Below are 26,790 nucleotides of genomic sequence, written 5' to 3'. Positions count from 1 at the left end.
TTTCATGCAAACAGGTTTGAGTTAGTAATATAGGAATAAAAATATGCTCTCTGCGTTAAAAATGTACGTTACTGTGGCAGCATGATTTTTTTAGGGGAATTATTGATACCATTGCTCAGGGCATACTGGCTGTGCTGCGAGAAATATTGGATGCCTTGAATGTCAAAAGTAGTAAAAAAATATGCTCTTGCATTGAAGTTGGGAGTTATGCAGAATACTCTACCAAGCTTCAAAGTAGCTCATTTTCATCTTTATGGTATGCAAACTTTTGGCAATGAACACCTGCACATGAGTACTAAGTTGCTGTGCCAGGCAAGATAAAACATAAAAAAAGCCAAAAATGTTCAAATTTAAGTTAAAAAAATGCCTAACTTGTTGCCATGGTGACAACACTGCAAAAGGAGGTTGTCCAGTGCGATACAGCCAACCAACTAACCTATTTTGCATTGAAAGCCCATTGAAACCCATCTCCCCTCCGTTTGGTTTGCAAAGGGGGGTATGTACTCTTCACGGAGGAGCTGAAAATGATGTTTTCTGGAAAGAGAAAGGCTGTAAAAGGCACTCCAATTTCAAGGCAAGGCCTTCCAGAAGCCCCATGTTCAAAAGGACATGAAAGGCTACAACCGTGATGACTTCTGATATGTGAAACCCATGTTGCAACTTCGGAAGCCGTTTTCTCAAAACAGTTTTTTTTGCCACCTGTGTCGCTTGTACCAGGGATTTCTTCATGACCGCTGGGTCTATTTTGATTCCGTTTCTTGCATTACATTCCTTGATGAACTGTTCAGGTCGTGACACTTTTGGTTTTCCAGATTTGTTTTTTTTTGTGATTTTTTATTCAAATAATCATTCACAGTTGACACGCCTGTTGCACATTAACCTCTAAAAAAATGAAAACTAGAAAACATTGTGTTGTAAAAAAAAAATTCTAAAACTGTCACGACCTCGTCCATTCATTTGGGAATGCAAAGCACTTCGAACAAGTTTTCTATCATGTTTTATAAGCCGCTCAAGCTCGGTACAAGCGGAACAAAAAGAAAATTTCATACATAAAAAAGTTTTCAAAATATTACTTTGAAATTTTTATAGTGTTATCACAGAAGCATTTCCAGTTGCTGTGCCAATTTTCATCAAAATCCACAATGAAATAAAAAAGTTGATTTTGAAAGCCACGTCCCCCCTTAAACGCTCCTTGTGTATATTGTTCTGTACAATTGCAAACCCGATATTTTAAAAATAATGCATCCTTTGTTCGTTGCCATAAACAGTTTTCTATCCACGTGACCGGTGTTGCAACCGCTTCAGTTGTCTGGCAACCATTGTAGCAGAACTCAGGTCTACTGGCTGTATGTACGGTTTGTAGCCAGTTTCCCTGCTGAAGTTCGCGTTGTTTTGCTGAATTCTCTTTGGAATCTTACCTTTTTTGCATGAAATGGCACAAAACTGCTCAAGCGAAAAAGAAAGTGCCTGTGTGCAATTCAAACTTGCGGCCTCCAGGCCAGCCCAACGTTACGGCCAGCCTGCATTGGAGTCAGACCCTTTACCTACTACACTATCGATGGGAGAAGCGCGCGCAGCAGAACACTGCAGGATAAAATTGTTTCATAAATTGTAATCAATCCAGAGCTTTAACCGCCAACTTACTGTTGAATGCTTCTGCAGTAAGCCAAAGGGGAGCATATCCAATCAGCAGCATTGTTTATTGCAGTAAACAGGAAAGCAATCGAACTGCGTGTTGGTAGGACTCGGCGACTCGGAGCTGTATCACTGCTTCTCGCTAGTTATTTTTGCGCTTGATGAGTAAATGACTGGTTAGTTTTAAGTTCCGACTACTCGAAGTTCCTTTGACAAATGCGTTTATGTAGTAAATTCTCATTTTAAGCTTTCAGTCATCTATCTCGTCAGGTCAAATTTCACGTTCGCGCAACTAACATTGCTTGTATTCACTGGCAAGAATTGCTTGTATTCACTGGCGAGGCGCGCATGCAGGCAACCGTGTAAGTGCGCCGTCACTCGTTACGTCGGGCTCCGTGGGATGGCGGTAGTTGTCCGTGCTAAGCACATGACTGTGTTGCACGTTACAGACTCTCATAGAGATAATATACTGCAAACTCTACCTCATACCTCACGGAGCGCAAAGAATTGCCTTGAGTCCAGTGTGAGTGCGATTAATAACGTCTCTGTTGACGCCACCATTGAGAATTGGGTTGAAACAGAGCAGACGACGCTTGCCAGTGTTTTTTTTTCTTCTGTGTGCGGGCGCAATGGCCGAAGTAGCGCAATGTCTGTGGTGCATCGGCTATGTCTGTGGCCGTATCCAGTGTTGCCAAGCGAAGAAATTGACAGCTAAACTTTTACCACCACCTATACCGAATACCACCTATACCGGCTAGCAGAACGACAGTTTAGACTCGTGCGAAACAGCATAAACAGTTTACAAATACCCAGTTTTCTTTAAACGGGGTTACTTCTGCCTGTGTCACTCGCCCACGTTGTTGACGAAAGTTCGACCATGTGGATCAGTCCTATCAAGATCAGACATCTCCCGTTCAGTTGCAGGGTGAGTTTCATCATGGCGCCGATGTTGTAGCTTTATTTGATCCTTTGCGAGCCCGCTCTATTCCGACATGTTGTGCAGATGACGGGAACTGTGATTGGCTGCTTACCAAGACGTCACTGCACGAGTTGAGGAGAAAAGCTTCGGTGAAAGCGTAACTGCATTTTTTTTTTTCCTATTTGCTGATATTGTGCAATGAAACGGGTATGCATTGTTTGTTTATCAAGGTTCCACAGGTATAAGTACCCACACAACAGTTTTATTTATTTTTTATTTTTAATTTCTTCACGACCCCTTTTAAGGGTGGAAATGAAACGAGTCTTCAGTGCAACAAGGTGCTGTGAAGCCTTGCTTGTACTGATCCACAAAAAGCTCGAGGAAGTTTGCACCAACCGCACCCGAATTCCACAGAGAAGTTCATTAGGAAGTCAGTGCATACCATATTAAAGGGACAGACAACCGATTTTTGTCGAGTATATATTCTCAATACCAAATGAAAGCACCTTGACGAGAAACGGTTTTGCTGATAAGGCCCTAGAACTTTTTAAATCGAAATTTTTAGATCTGTGAGCTGTATGTGTCCCTCTCAAAAATGATGCTGGCAACCATGACATAGAGTAGCTCGGCAACATACTTTTGTCTGTATGTGAAATGAAAAACGATATTTAAAAATTGTCCCCAGCAAAAAGGTTTGAATCGCAGGCTTTCCTGTTCCGTTATGTGTTTTTTAAAGGGGCCCTGAAAGGCGTTTTGAGCACACTAAATGAAGTAGCGTAATCGTTAGATTAGGTCGTCAAGGTCATCTGGACCAAGTATTACTCTTTTACGCGCAGCGGAAAGCTCACACTTTTGTTGCAAAGTTTGTCGCTTTTTTCTCACCCTTTCCTTCGTGTTTTTGGGCGCCGCCATCTTCACATGTCTACATCATCGATTCCCAGATGTTCGTCATAAGCTAGACATCCTGCTATTGGGCGGCTTTTTCACGCACTTCCGGCAAAGAGATGAGTCGTCTGCTCAGCGTCGGCTCGCCGGCTGATCTGCCAGTGGAGTGTCGGAGTGCTTGGACATTTTACGAGAAACGAAACAAGTTTAAACAAACGCTTAACCGTTCGTATTGAATGCAACACGGCCATAACACGACATGGATATTCTCTTTCCTGAGTACGTTCCGTAAAAAAAGCATTGAAGCCCCGTGGCACTTCTTTCGTGCAATCGCAGAGAACGCCCTGAGCCGAATGCCCGGGTTTGACGGATACATTTTATTCCACTTCAAAACAATTCAGAGATGCGTTTCGAACGAACACAACGTCACAACATGCGTTGCAAGTCTGAGCCGCGATTGACAGACGATAGGTTGCCTCCTCCTGCTGGCGTAAATTCGGCACTCGCCTCGCGCGCGGTTTGCGGGGACGAACAGCAAGTCACTTAACTCTGGCGCGCAAGCCGAGATGGCTTTTAGCCACGCACACTGCACATACCCCATGCGAGGTTGAGTCGTACGTCGCTCGAGAAAGATAATCCAGGGCCATGGGAAGCACTATCCACCCGCAGAAGCACAACGTCGCATTTCATCGCGAAACAAAGGCGTCCACAACACGACACACACACCATCGCCTCCTGTAATACCAAACGCATCTCACACTTCCCAATGGGAGTGAGTGGTACGCCTGCAGTACCCACATGTCGCGAGGTGGGGCCCCGAGCTGAACCGGGATCACGCAACCGTAACTGACTTCTGGGGAGGTTTGTGCCTTGTTGCCAAGGCAACCGATGTTTGAGATTGTCAAAGAAATGGCGCTTGCTCCAGCACTAGAAAGCTCAGAGCCGCGCCGGAGCATGTTTTGCAAACATTGCCGCTCTCCACCACGCGTCGCCCCAAGCTTAACTGGTCACATGATTGAAGCATTTTGTGCACGGGTTCTGTATCGGTTTAAAATGTCTTTTTCACATGCCGCCGGCAGGAATTACCACCACCGCAAAATAAGACCCGGCACCAGCGGGGCCACATCTGATACGGCGCTTTTTGGATAAACAGTGCGCGGTGCATGAGGGACCGAGCGCACGATCCACCCCGAGCGGCTGCGAGTTCGCCGCCGATTAAAAGTCACGTGCTGCCCTGCAGCAACGCACACCGCGAAAGGGCAAGGCCAGGCCGCCGCACAAATGCGGCCAGATTTTTCGTTCGCTTTTCCAGCCTTGAGCGGAGTGCGGGATTCATGGTGTCAACAAAGCTTGCCCGTAGCAGACGGCAGTATGCGGAGCGTGATAGCGGAAGTACGTCACCGCTGAAGCGTGCAGCATCATGGGAGGGAAGGCTCTCGCGCCGTCAACAGCGAAAGGAGGAGGAAACGCGGCGCGACGATAATGCGCGGTTTTTGATTTGCGATTTCTCAGCTAATACTCATCACTTTAACAAAATTCTTGCGGGAGGAGATTGCTAATACATTGTCTTATTTGGTTACATGTACATTCATGGATCGGCGGAAGGTATTTCAGGACCCCTTTAATGCAACAGTCTATTGTGCACGAATGCGCCATCTGTTGGGTTAGACCATGGTTTCTCAAAGTGGGTTCCGCAGAACCTAGGGGTTCCGCAGGCCCCTCCTCAGGGTTCCGCGAGCCACTGATAAATTTTCCCTGGTTCCGCAGTCGCAAAGTCTTGTATGGTGAACTTGAGGTGCGATCGATCTAAGGAACCTCCATTACTCACGCCCAAGTGTCAGTAAGCACATCTCGGCGCATAACAGAAATGCGCGAGCTGCGCAATAAATCTCGCCAGCAGCTTGTAGCCAGCCAGACTCCGAAAACGGGCCACGTGGTTAGACTATTGCACTTGAATCTCGGCCTTATATTACCCCCATGCGCATTTCTCTTGTTTGGAGATAGGTGCCGCTAGCATACGCATTCGCGTAAAGTCGACGGGGAAAAAAAAACGATACCCTTGCTTGCTTTTGAATTTATTGCACGTTAATGTAGCATGAACGGAATGAAAAATATGGCTGGAGCGGGGGGCGGAGTTCCTTGGCACTTAACGGAACTTAGCAGGGTTCCCTGGGACCAACATGCTTGAGAACCCCTGGGTTAGATGATAGGTAGAATCTGGCTGCACGTTGTGGAGTTGGGAAGTTCGTTCGATTCCCTGGGCGCGTTTTTTTTTTTTTTTTTTTTTTTTTTAAGCTGCCATTGGCGTATTTGGGAACTGAAATCAAATATTTTGGCAGAACAAACGCCTCTGCCTCAGGCAGAATCGTCAAAGCTCCTTCACTAGGTCTGTTTACTGAACGCTGCCATTGATTCTGGGCATGGTGGCTCAGTTAGCCACACTGAGAGCAACCCAGCGGCGGCGGCCGGGGCATGTCTTTAGAATATTCAAAATAATGTTTAGAAATACATATACAATTTAACCTTGTACAAATACTTGTGTTGAAAGGTTTTCAATACTAAATAAACGTTTCAGAAGTTACAGTAGCTGCTAGGTTTGCAGGTCACGTGACAGGGACACATATTGTAGTGCCAAGTTTCGACACTACGAACCGCCACCCTTCTGATTTCAGGAAGTTTGCTGCCAAATTAAAATTATTTCCGCCGATTTGTTTAGAAATTGCTTGTGGTTACCGGGCTATATAAAACGCTGGCTTTCATATGAGCTAGAGAACATATACGCGACAAAAATCGGTTGTCTGTCCCTTTAAGGACATCAGCCACTGGGGACATCACGCCAATTCATACCTGCATTCGCAACCAATGGGAATGTCATCCTGGTGGGTACCCATATTTGCAGCCGATAGAAATTATACAGATTCAAGCTTCACTTGTTGGTTATGTGGATATCACCAAATGAGCCAAGTAATGCTTAAAGGGCCCACGAAGACAACATACCAGCTCGGTTCATTAAAAAGGCTGTTTGTCCCTAAACAACAATGCCAATTTGATCACAAATTTAAAAAAATCGAAATGTCAAGGAAAACAGATGAAGCATTGGCGGCTTCCCAGCCACTTTTCGGCGATTTCTCTGTGACGTCACAGAATGTTGTTTGCGTGATTTTCGGCCACCGACCAAACCCACTGCCAAGAAACATGACTGGGTGATTTTAGCATGGCCTCTAGTTCTGCTTGATCACAGCACTTGAATGCAAATGTGCAGTTAACACTGATAAAAATGTTTTTGGTGCTGGCCCATAATACATCACTCCCGCCCATCACTGTAGGGCAAAATTTAAAATCATTGTTTTTTTTGTTTTGCTTTGCTTTACTTTGCTTTGCTTTGCTTTGCTTTGCTTTGCTTTGCTTTTGCGGGTTAAAAAAGTGTCTTTCATAGCTGGGATGGAGCTGACTGAGCTACCAAAGTCTAGTTCTTTCAAACTGAGCAAAGTTGTATTTTGCCTTAATGGCCCCTTTAAGTTGTGCTCATGCAAAAATGTGATGACTGGTTTCACATCACCACATGGCAGGGCCAAAGAGCAACAAAGCATATTTGCGTGGAACATTATGGAAAGTGTGCTTTATATTTGCTGCCACCTTTTTTTGAGCAGCCTTCAGGCGCTTTGACTATTGTGTGGTCTCGGTTAACTTGCAGATACTAACAGGCGCCATGCCTCAGGCCAAGGAAGTTCGTTGCGTGACTGAGCGTAGCTGCCTGGCGACACATGCTGCATGGTGGTTGTTACCCTAAAGCACAACGTCTGGCTGAATTTAACTCTTTCGTTACCGCACCTATTCAAAATCATTCAGTTTGAATGATACCTTGCGAGCCCCTTTTTATAGCGTTCCAGTCGTTTCTGGACCAAGTAAAACTATTAGCTCAGAAAATGCCCTTTCAAAATCAGTTTTGTTTTCATTTTTGCAACAAAAACGTGATTTTTGACATGCATTTGCATTGCCTGGGTGTGGAAAAGGGGCTTGGTCATCGCGTGTCACTGCTACCAAAGAAGAATGCGTGCCACTCGTAATTACTCTACTACAGCGTTTGGTTCTTGTTATCAGGGTACGAATGGGGAATCAGGAGGTGATTTTCAATCGTCAGGTTTGAACTTTGACAGTAATAATCCCAGAAATTGGCTGAAAATGTCAAGCAGTGCCTGTTTGTAAAGTTACTTTATGATTATAAGCAGTTTCATTGCCTTTGCGCATGTTGTTCTAAGTTGTGTTGCATTTCTACTTACCACACGGCTATTCACAAACAGTTCGCAACAGTTTCGGTTTCGTTTCTGTATCGTGGAATTCATATTTGGCGCTACAAGGCAGTTACCCTACTTCAAGCCTACCTGCCCTGGTGCCTTGAGCGCCCGCTACTGATCCTTGAAAAAAGCATGCCGCTCCTGATTTCACCCCACCCTAACCCAATTTCTATGATAAGAACTTCCGATGCAAGTCAAAAGATAACACCCAGTCACCAGATATTAGTTCTGATGAGGAGAGCACTTCAAACCGGCCTTACACACCACCAGCTGTTCGCCTTCCAGTTTTGTTTCCATACGAGGGTATCTCCGGTCTAGTGTTGCACCTTAGTTGAACTGCTATTCGGACGGAGTCTCCAACAGGTTTGCTATTGTTTCATTTCAAAAATGTTAGGTGGCGCTGCAATGCAGGAGGCTTGTAGTGCTGAACTCTTTTACCGCGCAACAGCTACTCGGCCAAAGTTTGCAGGGCAAAATTCTTGTGCATCGCTTCTCATTCCTGCAAGCAAGGGTACAATAGCTAGTCAGATAGTCAGAATATGATAATAAACTGCTTTATGTTTTGAGAGATAACTGACAGTGAACATCGACATGCATCAACCACGGAGTTTCATTTTTAACTCCATGCATGTTTTTTCCGCATCGCGTGCTTGTCCTGAATACTGTGCTGGCCGTAAATGCAAAGACACTCATTGACAAGATGTTTTTACGTCACGTGGGGACGAATTGGTGCCTCTGATAATGCCAAACCGCCAGATTTCTTCCAGGGAACCACCTGAAATGGCACATTATGAAATGGAGGTTGGGCTTCACCGCATGGCATGGGCACCACGCGTGCTAACACTTTTTTTGAACATTTTTTCTAGGACGGGTTTCCTACAAATGTTTCCCTACAAAATGTATATTCAAAATTTTTTCTATTATCGGTAGTTGTTTTACTCAACTTTTTTTTCATTTTCTTGACAACTTGACAGAAATTTTGATTGTGATATTTTTTTCGCAACTATGATGTATGAAAACATATAAAAAACTGGTGTTACTGGAAGAGGTGTTAAATCATCTGCATTTCTTGTTCCTGTAATTAGTGCCTAACCAATTTTTTTAGCAAGAAAAAATGTTTTCTTAGACCCATAAAGATCGCTCAGTTGTGCCGCGGTAACGAAAGAGTTAATTAACTGATTCCAAAATGTAAGTGTGATGATGAATTAATGCGCACCAAACATGAAGCGGAGAACCCAGAACTGTGGCAGGAACTGGTACAGCCATTGCCACAGTTTTCGTTTCCTGATACCTTGTGCCATTTTCACAATAGTGATATCAGGTGGGATGAGACTCTCTTGGTTCGATCTGCAACTAAGAGCTGCAGAAGTATAGAACGCAGTTGTTTCAGAAATCCCAGATTTTTTTCACATGATTGGGTACTTTAATTATAAGTATAAAATAGAGGATTATTCAACTGGCTATCTGATCTAACCAGATTCACCCATTCCTTCTGCATTTTCACAGGTGTGCCACTGTCTGCTTAATGTGTTGGCCATGGGATGATGAACAGTGAGGTCAGGGAGGCCCTGAAATTTTGTTTTTGAATACTGGCAACATAACTTCCACCCATTGTCTGTTAATTTTTGGCCTGTCAGGTTCCAATACCACCCTTCCTTTGCCCCAGTCGCTATCAAAATGTGTCAGACACCTCATGAAGCTGGTGGCACTGATTACTTGTTGTGCGTTGCAAAGTTTTTGTGTGAAATAAAATTTACAGCTGCAAGTTAAAAAAAAATACAAGAGTATGATAGCTAGAGATGAAAACTAAGCTGAATAGAAAAGGGAACAACTTTGCATGTTGATGTTGTCAGGTTGTCAGGTGGACGGTGCATAATGTAAACAAAATGAACTTCAAAGGGCACAGACGACACAATGAGTGTCAGGACAGCATGTGCAATCATGCTGCCCTGACTAGTACGCTGTGCCTTGTCCGTTTTCTCTTGGTCTCCACAAACATCGGGTGCAGTTAACCAGAAGGGGATAAAATGTAAACACTTCCTGCCAAAATTACAAGAGATATCAAGAGCTTGTTGCGCCAGTTTAATGGGAAGTGCTGAGCCGTACTGCTCTCTGATTGTCTTGAAAGGGTATTTGCAACTGAATGTCCTGAAAGGGCATTTGTAACTGAATGTCCTAACGTTGTGCAGGCATATGACGGCATGGGCATATTGTTTTAGGCAGAAGTTGGACGGGCCTGTGGAAGGAACCTGCGCTCTATGGGAAGGGGGGTCCTCTTGAAGTGCCACACAACATCTGCAGTTATGCTGTCCTGCTGCCAGTCTCGCGACATCGGTGTCCAGTGCACCGCTTCCTGACCATTTGCTCTAGCCACTGCTCGGCGGCCTTCCCGACAGAGGCACTTGCGCACCATACAGGGCCTGGCCCCCCTTCTCCCCCTGTGGTGCAGGTGAGCTGGGCCACACGCTGAACGTGCGTCCCATCTTCGACTGGACCTGCGTGGGACGCACGCTGAAGGACGCCTCCAGCTTCCCCGTGGAGTCCAACCCCCCGCGGCCGTGCCCCAAGCGCTGCAGCCAGCACACCTCCTGCGCCGAGTGCCTGGCCAGTGCGGGAGGGGAGGGCGGCTGGCACGAGTGCCGCTGGAGCTCGGCCCTGGCTGAGGCAAGCCCGCCACCTGTCTTGCCTCTCCCTGGGCTCCTCTGGGCAGCGTTTTTACGCTACACAATGGGTGGGGTATGGTGACATGGGAAAATTGAGCAGCCAAGAGTTGTAATGCGAAGGCTATCCTGTTGCTTTGCGGGAAAAGTGACTGCATCGTTCTACCTCGAGGGCCCTCCCACTTTCACCGGCTTTGGCAGCATGGTGGGGGTGCTTGTTACCAGCAGCATTTGTACAACCCCTGATTGACGCACAGATACAGTTGAACCTTGATATAACGAACCTCAATTTAACGAAAGTTCACGATATAACGAATTTTTTCAAGTTTTTAATCAAAATTTTGCTAAATCCCTGTATTTTTATCTCGATTTTACGAAGTAATTTCGTGCGGCGCTTTCGATTTAACGAAGTCATGGCGGAAAGGAAGAACTAAATTCCGGTCGAGGCACGTTTTCTTTTGCCTCTCAGAGCCTATATTGAAAACATTCAGTACTCGCATTAACTCTTAAAAGGCTAAAATGAAAGAAAAGCGGTGAATTATGCGGTTGACAACAATTAAAAGCGATGAAACAAGCTGCTCAAAAACCGCTAGCGGGCATGGATGGTTTAATAGTGCTGCCACCATTTTGACGTCTCCATCGTTGCCTATGCCAGCGCCCTCTATGCTTAGGCTGCCAAAGGCCGAAGCGTACTTCTAGTGTTTTTTTCTACGCGTCCTTGCTTACGGTGCTGCTGCTCTAGGTTGTGCTCGCTGATAACCACATTAATATTTTGTTAGTCCATCATTAGATGAGTCTTATAAGCAGCATGAGCACTCCAAGGGAAAGAAAAGTGTTCCGAACAAGAGCCTGAGGAAGTGTCGGTGAAACCGAAGGCCATTAAAGTGATGGATGCCATCGACGTTCTGCGGAGACACGCAGGCGCACGCGAATATTGAAGAGCAAGCCTTGTTAGCGCTATCAACATACGAGCGTCACGTAAAGCCCACCCTGGTCAAGAAACGCCAAGCATTGCTTACGGACTTCTTCACTACGGCTTGAACATCGAGTGGTGGTGGCAATAAATTGCTCTCCGAACGTGGTCAAAACGTGTTCATTAGACAGCTGCGATGCGGAGAAATCGGTTTCTTTAGGGCTCAGCGGGCATAAAAGTAAGTGCTTAATCAAATTTGACCAGAAGATATTTAATGTCAGCTTTCCGCTCTAGCGGGAGCACGTAAGCGCTGCTCCACAAAGTGAAGCGGTCCGTGTGTACTCCGCTCAACCCTCAATCATGGCTTTATCTCGAGTGTCGTGGTTGCATCACGCGTCCATACTGCAGAGCCTTTGTGCATGAAAAAAGTCTTTCGAAAGCTTTATAGCACCCTTCCGCTGTCGGCCCGCCGCACCCCTCAACGCCGCGCCTAAGCCTACCACTGAACGGATGAAAAGAGGTGTAACTTCGAACCAGCACCTTGCCGGGGTGAAGTTCACGGGGCATATGGACGCTGGTTCAATTGACTAACAGCGGCGTTTAGTAGTGACCCAAATGAAAAAAAGAAAAAGTGGAAACCTACCGTATAATGCGGAATATAGGTCGAGATTTTTTACAGAAAAATTTGCCGAAAAGTCACCCCTCGACCTATATTGCAGTCACTGGCAGTTGTCATCTGGCGACCGGGCAGCATATCGAGCCCATCCAAACCCCAAAGGCACCATCGCCACCACCATCAATCTGACGCGACGCCATCTTTTTGTTGCGTCTCTCGCTGTCGGCGAATGTGTGCGTGCGATTTTCTTCTTGCTCAAAATGAGTTTAAGCACTTGGTGCCAGTTTACAGCAGCATTTAAAAGAAAAGTTGGGGGTTTTCCAAGGCCAATGACGTGTCTGCCTTGCGCCAGTTCGGTATCACCAAAAGAAGTGTTGCTAGCTGCGTTAGCTGAAGGGGCAGCTCTCAGTATGCAACGCTCGGAAGGCCTCGTTTCATGGGCGCTGCTCTGTGCACCTGTGCTGCTGTACAAAGGGGCAAATTTTGTCCGCTAGCTTCGTGCGATGTCTCTACGAATGGATACCCCAAGACGCTTGCTGACCGCCTGCACAGACTGGCCGTCGCTCCGGTCTGCACACGAGTGTTCCATGCTTTGCGCTCGCTTCACGATGACATCGTCTAGCGAGTGTTTAAGAAGTGCTGCATAAGCAATTCCCTGGACTGCACCGAGGACGACCTGCTGTGTGGGCGACAGCGAGCCAGAAGCCGTCGTCCGACGATACTTCAGACAGTTTTAAATGAGTAATCTGAGACGAAACAAGTGATAGTCTCAATAAAACAATGGTTGGTACCTAATTATTTTTTTTTTGCATTTTTCGGCTACAAAGTAAGGGGGTCGACCTATATTCCGCCTCGACCTATATTCCGCATTATACGGTAGTCTGCTATCATATTTAAGGGGGGAGGCTGGTCTTAGACAAACTTTTTTATTTTTCAAGCTATTGAGATGAAAACTTCCAAACAGATGTATTTCAGCATTCTGATTTCAATATCAATTTAGATTTTGGATATCTCGAGTAGTTCTAATTTCATACAGATTTCATTGTTAAAAGCCTATCCCCAATTTAAAAAAAAATCTGCTTTAATGATGCTTCTAAACTGCACTTCATTGCATTGCTTAGCAACCAGGGAGTGCAATAAAAGTATTTCCATGCTTCTAGCCTTCCTACAACCAATTGTATGAGGGTTCAAACTTAGTTGTTCGAACAAACTTCGTTGTACGAGGGTTCAAGCTTTGTTGTTTGAACCCTCATACAATTGGTTGTAGAAAGGCTAGAAGCATGGAAATACTTTTATTGCACTCCCTGGTTGCTAAGCAATGCAATGAAGTGCAGTTTAGAAGCATCATTAAAGCAGATTTTTTTTTTAATTGGGGATAGGCTTTTAACAATGAAATCTGTACGAAATTAGAACTACTTGAGATATCCAAAATCTAAATTGATATTTGAAATCAGAATGCTGAAATACATCTGTTTGGAAGCTTTCATCTCAATAGCTTGAAAAATAAAAAAGTTTTGTCTAAGACCAGCCATCCCCTTAATGCAGCGTTGCGGAAAAAGCATCGGTTTTACGACGACACAAACTACTGTCGGCTATCCGAATTCCATTGCCTTTAATTCACACAATTTTCGCGGCCAGATTTAGTACAAATTTCGGTTTAAGTGGAGAGGTAACTACATAGCAGTTGTTTCTGAGTGATCGGCAAGGTTTTGAAACCTCAATAACTGGTTAAATTTAGGGATGGGCGAATATTCGGTATTGTGGAATATTCGATCGAATAGCTCTCTATTCGTTATTCGCTTCGATTCGAATGCAGGTATTCGATATTTTCGAATTATTCGATGCTCCCGAATTGGCAGCTAAAAGCCAAGCTTTTCGGTCAAGCTTTCCGAGAGTTACCCCAGGCTTGGCACAAGACCCACCAACGCGGACATTTCTATTATCAGTGCCGGCACTGCCGAGTTGCTGCCTTGCCTAGAGGTTCGACGAAGCTCTCGGCCGCCAGCACACTTTAGGTTAAAAAAAAGGCGGCACCGAAACGACACTGCTCCGAACATAGCGGCACCAAGCCAGCAGACTTGTACAGGCCCCCATTTTTAATAGGCATGCCGCCATCTTGAATAGGCTCGCTCAGTGCGGCAGTACGCCGCACTAAGCGAGCCTATTCAAAATGGCGGCCAGCCACTTGCGCTTTGCTTGGCTACGGCCGAGGATACTAGTGGCTACAATACTGCAAGTTTCTAGGCGGCACTTAAACTTGTGAAGGAGCAGCCGGCGGAAACTGCTGCACGTAGAGCATGTGGCGCAACAGGCATTTCTTCATGAAAACTTGTGAATACAGCAAAGGAAAGCTGTGTGTAAGATTTTGCAATAAATGTTCAACTGTTCAATAAATGTTCAACTGTAAAACATAAATATTTTACACAATGCTGTGCCTACGTGAGTTCTAATTATTAGAAAAAATTGTGTACATTAGTCAGGTCACAAGTTGCTCATTTGTCTTTGTGATTTGCAGTGTGCACTATTCGAACTATTCGATTCGAAATTATTCGACCAAATCACTATTCGCTTCGAATTCACTTCGAACCTCAAAATCTATATTCGCCCATCCCTAGTTAAATTAACTGTAAAATCGAAACCTCGATTTTACGAAATTCTCGATTTAACGAAATTTTCGCCCGCAAGTACGAATTCGTTATATCGAGGTTTAACTGTAGTACACCTGCCACTATGCCACACCAGACTGTGACCAATGTTCTTAGCAAGATATGCAAGTCTCATGTGGGCAACGAGCCAACCTGTCTTGCCATTCCCAAGATTCCCTAGACTAGCACGGAAAATGAAGATGGCAATGCTATTACCGTATTTACTCGCGTAATCCTCGCACTCGCGTAATCCTCGCACCCCTAATGTGAGCCACCAAAACTTGAATTTTTTGGTTCCTCGCATAATCCTCGCACCCCCAACTTTGCAGCGGCGAAAGTTGCCTGCTCGCGAAACCCGCATGGTGCACGCGCTCTCCAACGCGCGCCCTCCCCCGCCGCCTCTCCGTTTGGCGGAGAGCGCTGTGTATCCAAGGCCATCCAGGCACCCTAACAATGCTAACAACCTGCATGGCTACTCCCTAACAGGCGCCCTAACACGCTACTCACACTGTCCTTGAGCCGGTTTCGCGTGTGCTCAACTAGACGGCGTTCGCGCAGCCCGCTGTCGTGCGCCGTCGTGGTCCCGTCGTTGAGCAGCAGCAGTCAGTGAGTCACTCGCGTGAGTGGTGGATAGCTCGCTGCCATTTTGAGAACTTTTTGATCTCTTTGTTTTGTGCTTAGTGCCGCTTCGCCATGGGGAAGAACGCCAGCTACACTGCCGCTTTCAAATTGAAAGCGATAGAGTACGCGATCGAACACGGCCACCGCGCCGCAGGCAGGCACTTCGGCGTCACCGACTTCAACGTGCGTTACTGGAGTAGGGCACGCACATGACGACGACGAGATAGAGCGCGCGCCAGAAAGCAAAGGCGGCAATTTCATGATCGCTGATCGACGGGAGACTATTTACGTTGGGAATGACAAAAATAAAAAGAAATAGCTGCTGTTGGCAACACTGAGCTTACATGTACAAAAAACGACCGCTACATTTAGCGGGACTGGCAGAAGGCAAATTGGCAACACTGTGCACCGGATTTTTTTTTTTTTCCCGCATAATTCTCGCACCCCTACCTTCGCATTGACTTTTCCGAAAAAAAAGTGCGAGGATTATGCGAGTAAATACAGTAGTAGCCATCTCGGGTGCAGTACAGAACTAGGTGTTTCTTCCATTTGCCTCGCCTTTCTTGGCTGGGTTTGTCTTCCTCCATTCTGTGTGAAGCCTTCGGCTTTGTAGTGGGTATGCAGGAATGGTCTCATAAAGCTGCTTGAGGACACCATATGAATAAACAGCATGGTTGAAACAATTACAGCCGTTGTTTCTGACTTCACACGTACGCACGAAGCATTGCACAGCCTCGTTACAAGAAGACGGGGCTGTTAGTGATGAGGTGCACAGTTGTAGGAAAGAAAAAACAGTACCACTCCTGCCTGCATGAGTACTAAGGCTCATTTGAAGAGAAAAATCCCTGTCGAGCCTGACCGATTGAATATGCAGCCGTTGTCCCCCGTTCGAGCAGTTGTTTGGGGACCTTGCCGCCAGCGTTTCTTTCCCCCACTTCTTCTGCCCCGGGTGCAGTGCATGACGCCCAGCTACGTGGGGCTGCGGTGCGAGGGTGCCTCGTGCGGCCAGGTGCTGGGCGGGGGCGCGGGTGCGTGCGGGGTGCCCTGCCACGCCCGGGGCCAGGCGGCCCACTGCCTGCGGGACCCCGAGTGCGGCTGGTGTGGCCTGCGTGCCCCGGGAGCCAACGGCCGGGGCCTCTGCATGCGCGGGGGACACCGGGGACCCACGGGGGGCTCCTGCGGTCCAGCCTCCGTCTTCCTGCACGGCCACCCACTGCCTGGTGAGTGGGACCACGCACAAAGGGAAGAAAGAAGTTGCAGCACCTTGCCCCACAGAGGAAGCAGTTCCCAAGTAAAAAAAGTCTCATCTCGAAACTAAAGAGTAGTATGGCACTTGCAACGCCTGGCTTGAGTTGATAGTAACAATATTGTTCTCGTACTAGGTATGTTGTTGCAAATGCAATCAAGCCGCAATGTAGTGAAACTTCCTTTAATGAAATTTATGATGTGACTTTTTTTTTTTAATTATTTCCTGACCTTTGCCAAAGTGAAAATGTAGTAATTCTTTTTGCAATTTAACTGAGCAATTATTTACCGCACTTCTGATTCAACGATGTCCTCACACGTCACGTGTGCATACCAGAACCTCCTTTACAAGCAGAAGAAAATAAAAACTTGTGCCTATTCATTTAAAAAATTGCCAGTGAACGGCGTGCTATCGAGTAGAAGAGCAGGCGACCATGCACATGGGAAAGGCACCCTAGGCACACTGCTTTGTTCCTAAAGTAGGGGCAGGAATGCTTCAGAAGCTCTAGAATGCACCACCAACCAGGAGAGGCTTGCAAGCACTTTGGTGAGGACAAAAAGGAAACTTATTGTTGTCTATATAGTGTTACCAGCATCTGCCAATGCTAATTGTGGACACAGTGTAGACGGGGCCTGATTATTTGTGCAGATTGTGAGGGATGGGCCCAAGGCGGATTCAAAGCATTGAGAGAAGCCAAAATGCCTGCTGGGGCTGCGTAAGCAGGTTTGGACTTACTTATTGCCGCAAATATTTAATGATTGCATCATTTATTGCAATGCGGGTGACAATTTCTAACGCAAGTTTTGCCCACAATATCAGCTCCTTTTCTTCGTGTACAACTTTGTGTTTGACAGGCGTTCCATCCTGGCAAACAGTGATGACTTGTAGTTACAGCTGCTTTCATCAGTTCATGATTGCAGCGAAAGCTATGTTGGCACCACTCAGTGCGTTACACGTCATGCGGGGGGTATGGTCATGGTGTTACGATCATGGGTAGTGTGGCCGTGGCTTTGCGGCACTGCCGGAGCGTGTGCAGCACACTTTTTGCGTGGAAAGCACTTTTTGCTGTTCAGGCCTTTTAGCGGTCACAGGGGTCGTGGCATGCTGAATTCACTATGGTTGTAAACAAAATTAGTTTAGCAGTGACGAACCATGCTGATGATGATGTCTCCATTCTCCATCTGCCATTTTCTGCACAGGAAATCTCCATTTTTCTGTGCATTTGCATGGGTGTATTTGCATGCACGCCTTTGTCTCAAAGATCACGGCCATCATCCTGATTCCATCACATGAGATGTCTTTCATGAGGAACAAGATCAGGGTCCTGCTTTTCATTCTGTTCTCTACGCTAGTGGGGGCTGGGACAAAATGCCACTTCCCCTCATGCAGTGCATCCTGTTATTTATTTGCCATCTTCAAGGTAGAGAAAAGGGCGAAATGCCACTGTCTTTCACAAGGAACAGAGCGTGATTTCTCTTCACTTCAAAGAAAACGTTTCAAGTCCAGGGTTCGTGCGCACACTTTCCAAGCTCGGAGCTGGAATTTGTGCAAATTGGCCGGCCTAATTCTCTTTTCAGGCAACGTGTCCCAGTGGCTTCAGACGTTGGGAAGCGAAGTAGACTGGTACTACTTTGTGCGGCCTCCGGAGAATGAATGCACCAATGGACACCATACGTGCGACGCTGAGAGGGAGGAGTGCGTGGACACTGCTGACGGCTTTGAGTGCATCTGCAAACAGGGCTACGCCATTAGCAGGTGTGTATCTGGTAGAGGTCCATTTCCAGCGAGCCTGTCCGCATAAGTGCTGGTTTGAGAGGCTTGCACAAGGGAAAACTCTGTTCATTGTGTCCATAGAGGAGTGGCCGGCAAAACGTTTAACCAGTGCCCTGTCATATGCTGTTGTTTTGTGACCACTTATAGCATTCACGCATGTGCGGATGAGGGTTATAATAGAGCGAGAGTATTGCTGCGTGAAGTTATTGGGCTGTGAAGGTTGCTGATTAGATGCATGTGTCCTTGACACTTGTAAAGAGATAGTGCCATGTTAACGTTTGGGCTGGTGCCCTTGGGGGCAAAAGTGGGTGCTTACAGCAGGCCAGAATTATCATAGGTCAAACATAGGTCATATTAGTCAACCACGCAGAGGGTTCTTTTATTTCCACTTTGCAACAGCTCTGGGCCGTGGTCATGTTACTTGTGTATGCTAGTGACTTTGGAGGCGACGACCCATTGGTGGCATATGGGACAAGCAGATCCGGACTGACCTCTTAACCCTTTCACTGCCACTCCCGAAATAACTGGGGCACCTACACACACACACACTCCCTGCCATGCCCAAGTATGCTTGTGTTGCCTTCTTACCGAACTCCCTGCCACTCCCGAGACAACTCATGTAAAAGGAATATTGCGGATGTGTTACGGTGTGAATTTAAAAGCCACTTAATGCATAAATTGGGTCGGGTAAATTTTCGACAACAGATGGAGCCCATGTTTCTTCACTGCGTCGCTCCGGCTTATCTCAGCAGCCCGGCCATGTTAGCCTTGGCGAGTCAGATGCGACTAAAGCAGCAAAGGAAGGCTCATTATCTACGTGTTAGCTGCAAGGTGCCACTTTGAGTGGTGCATTCTTTGAAAAATATCAAACTAAAAATTGTTTTCCAAACCCCTGGACATCCTAATTACTTGTGTAAATATTTAAGCGTTAACTCTTTTGTATTCCTGGGCAACATTTTGGTTAGATAAGGTAATCTTGATTAAACTGCTTACATGCCCTGCAGAGCTTCGTACTGCATTACGAGCCTCAAAATTCCGCCGAACGAACCTGGGGAAAAAAAAAAAAAAAGCTAGAGTGAAGACCACATATAAGGTGAACTCGGCAGTGAAAGAGTTAAGAAGGAAGGGGTACACTAATCTCAAAGGTGATTGTAGAAATGACTGCTATTACCTCCTCCTCCTCCTCCCCCCCCCCCCTTTTGATTCCACCACAGGCAACAGATGTGCTATACAAACTGTGGACGTACTAGTGTGCTGGGCTGTCTCACTTGTAGTAGGCTTGTAAGGCCACTGTTAAAAGATTGTACTGGCATGGATGAAAGATTGGCCATCACTGCTTGCTTACAAAGAGGGAAGCTGAGGTGAAGCATATTCAGGGGTGGAAGTGCTGTGCCATCTGCACCACGCTGCATTGGTTGGCTTTTAAATTCAGAGCATTTCTTTAACTCACGATGTCACCCGTTCTAGGCGTCCGTAGTAGTCCGCATCGCTCGCAGGTGCGCCCTCTCGGTGCAATCGTGGCGTGATAAAGGCAGGTGTCGGCGAGGCTGGAACGCACTCATCGCCGCGCTCTCTCGTCAGCCCCGCTCCTCCTCGCCTACTCTCCGCTCGCATCGCACGCTCTGTCCGTGGTCGGTTCACGCCGAACAGGTGGGGGCGCGCGCGTCGCAGGATCAACAACATCTGTGGCGTGATCGTGACGTCAGCATCGCGGGCGCGTGGCGCGATCGTGGCATGATAAAGGCGGGTGTCGGCGAGGCTGGAACGCACTCATCACCGCGCTCTCTCGTCAGCAGTTGCCACAAGTGCAACAACATTAAAGGAGCCATGAAGAGAAAACAAAAGTTTGTTTTATTCGAAAGATTAGGTGTTTCATAGTACCCCAAGCGCTTTCCCGGAAGCAAATGATGCTTTATTCACTGAGAAATAAGGCAATGTAAGCCAAAATTTTAAATCTCCCGCTAAATTGCACATTTCGTGACGTGAACAATGGCGTCATACGAGCCGGTCCATGAAACAGATACTTAGTATGTCCACTCCATATAGCACCCACACGCGGGAATCAAAGAGGAACCGGAACTCGTGCCGAGCCGGTCCATGAAACAGATACTTAGTATGTCCACTCCATATAGCACCCACACGCGGGAATCAAAGAGGAACCGGAACTCGTGCCGAAACCGAGTCGGCGGCCATTTTAAAAATACTAGTAAAACCTAGTGCACCCGCAGCCCTAGTCATGGAATCGCCTGATTCGGAGAGCAAAACTCTCGCCGAGAAGCTCGGGCTTGCATTTAACAACCTCACACCACTTGAACGCTCAATGCTTCTAAGTGCACGAGCGGCAGGAGTTGTGGGATATGCGGATGGACCGGAAAACGACCATTCCGCGATAGCCACAACAGACGGAACGCCCAGCCGTCGGCACCGCTACCTCGTCAGCCCTGTCGCGACGGACGAATACAGACTGGTACATATGTGCCGTATTTTTATTACGGTTAATAATAGTTCAATTTCAGTAGCAGTATCACTTATGCCAGTTGGCCGGTGTCGTGTATGGAAAGCCGTTCGCGCGAGCTCTCTGCTTCGACCAGAAAGATACGAGCATCATTGCGCGGTGTGTACGGCATTTTTTCCCCTAAGGTCGGAGCGCTTTAACGGCGATTTGACGAAGTCGGCGACGAGCACCAGCATGTCCCAGGAGTGAGCTAACGTAAGGGTCCCTGCCGTAATCACTTCCTCGGAAATGAAGCGAGCACACTCGTACTTTAGCTCTCTTTCTCCTCCGTTTGCAAAGTTCACAAAACGTAGCCACTTGCTTCGCCGAGGTTCGTCGTTGGGCAGCACATGAAAGGAGATCTCCTCACCGGCGGAGATGTCGCACTTCCTCGACGATTTGCCCGTACTACATGGGCATTTCAAAACGCAGCAACGAAATTTCATTGTAAAGTACTCGAACAAACTGAAGTTTTCAGTGGTTGTAAACTGGAAACGAGCTTGTAACAATAGCAGCAAGCCAACACCATTCGTAACTTCTGCGACGACTGGCACTATCTCGTCGCTTTTTGCTGTTCCTTACTCCCCTCTTTCCTATTTTTACCTTTGCTGGTTGGCGATATGACGGCCAACATCCTGTGAAGGGATTACGACACCAAGCAAGGTCGCGGCTGTGCGTGCTGGGACAGTTCGTTGGCCCCGAAGAGCCTCGAACCAGAAAATTCGTCTGCGCGACGGTGGCGACGGCGAGATGTCGAGTTCGGCTGGCGGTAGTTTCGTACGCATTGGCGTACATGCTTGCGTGTTTATTCGGAACTTCAACCGTTTACTCCACATTTCTTAGTGTCGTAAAAGGAATGTGCAGTATGTTTAATGGGTATATAGCTCACTATGCAAACTGATAAGCCCTGCCGAACTTGCGTTTGCTTTTGCCGGCCTCCGCCAATCGCAGAGCATTCTCGTGTGACATCATAGGTTCTGTTGCGGGAAATGAGCTGGTGGGTCGCATGGTCATTCCCTTTTTTCCTAATTATGTAGCTTATTTGCGCGAAGTTTGTGTTCAAAGTGGTGTCAGTATGGTTCTAACGAGGCAATCTTTCGAATGAACAAAACGTGTGTTTTCTCTTCATGGCTCCTTTAACGTAACGCAAACTGCTTAACGTCGTGCGCCCCCGGAAATGCTCTGCATTTGATCGTGCCTCTCGCGTGGGCGATGTTTCGCACTTGATCTCACCCCCACTGCTCTCTGCGCATGCGCCGCGTTGCTATGGCAACGGAGGCGCGTCGCTTGCGCCGTCTGCTTCCTCTCCGCCGCGGTTGCGCGCCGTGGCGCCGAAGTCAAACGGGAGCGAGCGGCACGCCGGTCATCGATGCGCGCCGTCGGCAACGAGAACCGTGTAGCCGCGTATGCGATCGCGATGGAAACAAAAACAAAAGCAAAAAAAAAGAAAGAAAAGAAGAAGATTCGAACGCGGAGATCTAGGCATTGGGAGGGAAGTGTGGCAGTTTTTTCTGTGCCATCCTGCTCCAAAAGGTAGCACTGCGCTGAAACTGCTCCCTAGTAGAGCCACAAAATCAGTGACAACAGGGAGATGCCAGTCGCTTTTCACGGGGAGCAGTACAGACTCATTTTTTTGAGCTGTCATCCACGACGTGGTGCACTTTGGCAGGCTGCCTTGAAGTTCCTTTCTGCAGGAGCTATATAGAGAAACTCTAGGCTCCGAAAGGTTTACCACTGTGTAACTTGTCACAATTGCTTTCTCTGTGGCGCTGCAGCTTATCACAACCACGGCGTGAAATTGGATTGCGGGTAATATGGAAATTTTGCCCTGAAATGCAGCTTCACCGCACTGTGCGCAGTGCCGTGATGCATGCGTCGTAATGAGAGTCGTCACTGCAGTCTTTCCGCTTATAGTTATAAGCAGAAAATTGAAGTTTTACTTTGGGAGCAGTGTGAGCATCTCACAATGCTCAGAAGGCCTCGTGAACGGTGCTGCAGTGGTGGCGGTGGTGCTGGGAGCCCCATGTGCGAGCCCGTGTGCCCGGAAGGCTGCGACCAGGGCCACTGCGTGCGGCCCAACGAGTGCCGATGCCACTTTGGCTACGTGGGACGCAACTGCTCCACGCTGTGCCACTGCAATGGCCACAGTGACTGCGCTGGTCCCGACCACCTGGATGTCTGCACCAAGTGTCACAACCACACCAAGGTGAGGGGGGGGGGGGGGGGAGCTGCTGCTGCACGTGCACTGTTGCCATGCGTGTCTGGCGACCAGAGCTCATGCTGGCTGTATGGTGTGATGCTACTGATTGTGTTGCATTGTTTCTGAAAACAGCTGAACACGAATGATCAGGAAGCTATTGCAAATGTTTAACGTTCAAACCTTTCAGTTAACTTGTATGAAGCGTTCGTTCATGATGAACGGAGTTCTTTTTAGACAGGCATAAATATGAGAGCCGAAAATTTCGGTGAGCAGCAGGGCACTGTTCACACACTTGTGCGCAATGGAAATAAAAAGGTTCAGAATGGGACAGGGCAAATAAAGCAAAGCAACCAGTAAACTTTCTGAATGTTGTCATTGACCCTTTGCAGTCCGGAACTTTTACCCACTTTAGGGGCATTCCAGTCCGCAACTATTTTGCCAGTTTCTGGCACCGCAAAGAAAAACACAAACTGTGCAACAAAAACTTGCGGGTTATTTATTAGATGCAAAGCATCTCTTAGTCGACCCTCCGTCGTCCGGCGTCCGCACCTCTCCTCTTCTCCACACCACCTGTGATAACACCACTCTCTCCCCTCCTCCTCTCCGCACCACCTGTGTGCTAGTGCACGCTGCTCCTCCTCTCCACACCACCTGCTCTGCTAATAAACCCGATCTGCACTCCGCTCAGTTGCTTCTTCGGTACTGCGCCGTTCGATGACTGGAAATGGACGCCAACGATTCCGTCAGCGAACTGGCTGGCACACCTTCAACTAGCGCCAGCCAGCACACTGTCAGAACCGCGAGCACCTCCGAAGACAAGGCTGCACAGAGGAGAGCTCGTGACGCTGAACGTAAATGGCAGTGTCGAACAGCGGATTCCTCGCTTCGTGAACGAGAAGCCGCTTCGAAATGCCAGCGGCGAGTAGCTGATCCAGATTGCACGGCTTTGCATCCCCTCAGGGTTCCCACGTGGGAAGATGGTGTAATTTATTTTTTTCTCTTGCATTCTGCTTGCAACTCCTTCATCGATATTTGAGCAGCGTGTGAAACCGCTCGAAGCATTCTCCTGGTTGCAGGCCAGTGTTGTTTGCAGAAAAAGTTTCCGTCCTGCCTCCTTTTGTTTTTCTATCGCTACCAACAGCACAGTCCTTGCTGCTTCGGCCTGGAAGCTTGTAGATGAAATGGCTTGTCCCATCTAGAATTTCCTCGCACTCCATACGTGCAGACGGGCCCCGCTGGCGAGCCCCACCAGCTGTTGGATGAGGTTGCGGCGGTACTGCAGGCTTCACTGCTTTTCTCGCCATGATTCCGCAGCTGTGTGCGCCCCCAAATAAAACTATTGACACTGGAAACCTCTAGATGCCATGCCAGGGAAAAAGCTTCCGCCACCATTTCATTGTCTTTCGATAAAACGTGTAGCTCACAGAGTAAGGATCTGCATGGTGCTGTCTCTACCGCCGTCGTGGTCTTCATCACTCGCTTCTGTCGAATCACTGTCATCACTAACCGATGGAGGCACGCAATTCTCTTCCTCACTGAAACCATCATCGCTTTCGCTAGGTGCACCACTGTAGAACGCACGCGATGAGAAAGGGGCCATGCTTCTCATCGAGCAGCGTGCACATGAAAACACTCTGGAATCCAGAATGCCCACGCCAAGCATTGTGCTGTACCCTAGTGCAAAAAGCAGAAAAATTCAAAAAAGTCCACTCATCCCTCAAGAGATGGCACATCATGTATACAAAGAATACGGGCACATCGCATTGAGAAAAACTGCGAAATTTAACCTTGAGCACCCAAGTTGGGTGTACCCCGACAGTGGACCGCTACGGCCGTGCTGCGTTTTCAGGCAGGGCCCAACAATGGACCGCAAAGGGTTAAGGAGCGCTTGTTCTTTCTCTCATCTAAAGGAAAAAATGCACGCTGACAGGTAAGAGTTCCCCTGTACTGTGAATCAAGGTGCTTTCTACGGTCATGCCAGTAGCTGCAGCAAGGTCCTTCACTGCTAGCATAGCCAGTGGGTGTAACAACTCTGTGCACAATCTTAGCACCATCACCAACTGGGGTCCTCACACAATCGCTTTCCGCTGAAGCCTCTTCGGTAGCCAGGTTCCTCGTGTGTGCTAGGCTAGAATGTGTATGTGTAGCTGCTTGTTAAATTTGAAATTAGCTTGTCTCATTTATTTCCGCTTAAATCATTTGCGTCTTGGCAAAAAAAAATTATTTTCGATTTGCTTGCTGGCCTAAATTTTAACAGCAAAGCTGTTTAGCAAATCATAATTTTTCATGTTCGCAGTTAAAAATACCAAGAAATTGCCGAGTGCGTGCACGTGAGCACGCACACGTGAGCACAGGCCTCGCAGCGACCACCCGGCAGTTAACAAAATTTTAAAAATGCCTAGTGCTAATGTGCGCATGCTCGTGACGACCGTTCAGCGTCCCCTGCGCACGTTTGTCAAGGAGATAGGCCAGGATTGCGGTGATCGCCCGGCAGTTAAAAAACCAAAAAAATGCCGAGCGCTCATGTGTGCATGCCTCTCGGCGCACATTTATCAAACCAAGCATACCCACTTAGGGAGATTGGCCAAGATTGACCCCCCCCCCCCCCCCCCCAAAAAAAAAAAAAAAAAAAAAAAAAAAAACAGTGTTAGCCGTAATTGCGGCAAAACTTGCTCAAAGGGAGAAAGGCATGTCATAGCGGTACACCCCTCCAAGGTGATGTGCAATGACTATCACTTCAAAAAAAAAAAAATGAAGGAAGCTCACACTTATAGTAACAATGATGCAGTAAAGGTTGTTGTGGCAGTGAAGAAGAAGCAAGTCGGCTGCAATCATGGACTTAAACCTTCATGATGGTCGTGAAGATTGCGTACAGCATCACTACCTTAAAGTTTTGCGTGCTAGTGTAATCTTTAAGCGATAGAAGTACCGTAATCGCTCAGTGTTCATGAACCTCTGTCCCTTGTAGCTGCTGACAATAATTTAATGCAACCTTTGCTTAGTTCATTCTGAATATGGGTGTTACTTGTCTCGTGCACGCTTCGTGCATGTTTGCACTTTTCAGCTTGCTCTTGCATTGCTTCGGCATTGTGTGGGAAAACCAATTAAAGGGTGGCTGCCACGCAATGAAGCCAAATGTGCTTGGTGGCAAAGCCAACTTCGATATATTTTTTTCTTGTACAATTTGCAGAAAATATTTTTCCCCCAAACATGATTTTGGGGACAAACACTTGGGGTATTTCATACAGTAGTGTAACTTGCTTTTGGCTTTTTATGCATGTATGTAATTTTTTTTTTAGATAGTTATTATTGAAATGCCAACGAAAATTCGACCTTGGCAATTATGCATCTTCACCAACTTCTTCAGAAAAATGCAATCATAGCTTTTTATTGAAGTTTTACTGGAAAATGAGAAATTGGCCATCTTTCACTCTGGGTGCTGCCCTCAATTATAGCATGTTATTCCTTCTGCTGTGAACTCAACTGGACACATTACTACTGGAAGCTGTAGCGTGAACTTAGTCTTGAAAATCCAACAAAATGTTCAGTTCACCAACACCGAAACAATCTATTTTTGTTCATAGGGCTCTTGTGCGCCTTTTTGAAGGGACAGAAGAAAAACCTAATGGGGAAGTTTCTGCGTGTTTTATGTGAAACCTATTTCTCCACTCTGATACGTCCAGTTCAGACAATTAGCAACATCAGTGCCCATCTAGAACTTTCTCAATCAAGGAGGCATTACCTGCATGCACTTGTAGTCACTCTAGTGTTCCACATTATTCCTTTATAGTACAGTAAAAATTTCCAGGTTAACAAAACCTTTGCAGAAATGAAGTTTTAGGGGCTCCTTCAAACGTTGTATGCCACTTGAGTGGTGCTTGTGGTGCA

General features: G+C 47.1%; 1 protein-coding gene across 1 annotated transcript in view; it reads left to right on the top strand.

Moving 5' to 3' along the window:
• The window catches only part of Megf8 (multiple EGF like domains 8), a 286,005-nt gene that overhangs the window by 209,853 nt on the left and 49,362 nt on the right, over window positions 1-26,790 (top strand). Inside the window, exons 29-32 of the mRNA XM_077673228.1 lie at window positions 10,184-10,398; window positions 16,145-16,409; window positions 18,013-18,190; window positions 22,701-22,908. Of these exons, the coding sequence (XP_077529354.1) occupies window positions 10,184-10,398; window positions 16,145-16,409; window positions 18,013-18,190; window positions 22,701-22,908 (866 nt within the window). The remainder of the gene's footprint in view (window positions 1-10,183; window positions 10,399-16,144; window positions 16,410-18,012; window positions 18,191-22,700; window positions 22,909-26,790) is intronic.

Source organism: Haemaphysalis longicornis, unplaced genomic scaffold (genome assembly GCF_048455015.1).
Source record: "Haemaphysalis longicornis isolate Haplotype H1 unplaced genomic scaffold, Haemaphysalis longicornis Haplotype H1 scaffold_1, whole genome shotgun sequence".
NCBI classification, from domain to species: Eukaryota; Metazoa; Arthropoda; class Arachnida; order Ixodida; family Ixodidae; genus Haemaphysalis; species Haemaphysalis longicornis.
This window is presented reverse-complemented; position numbering and strand designations above follow the sequence as displayed.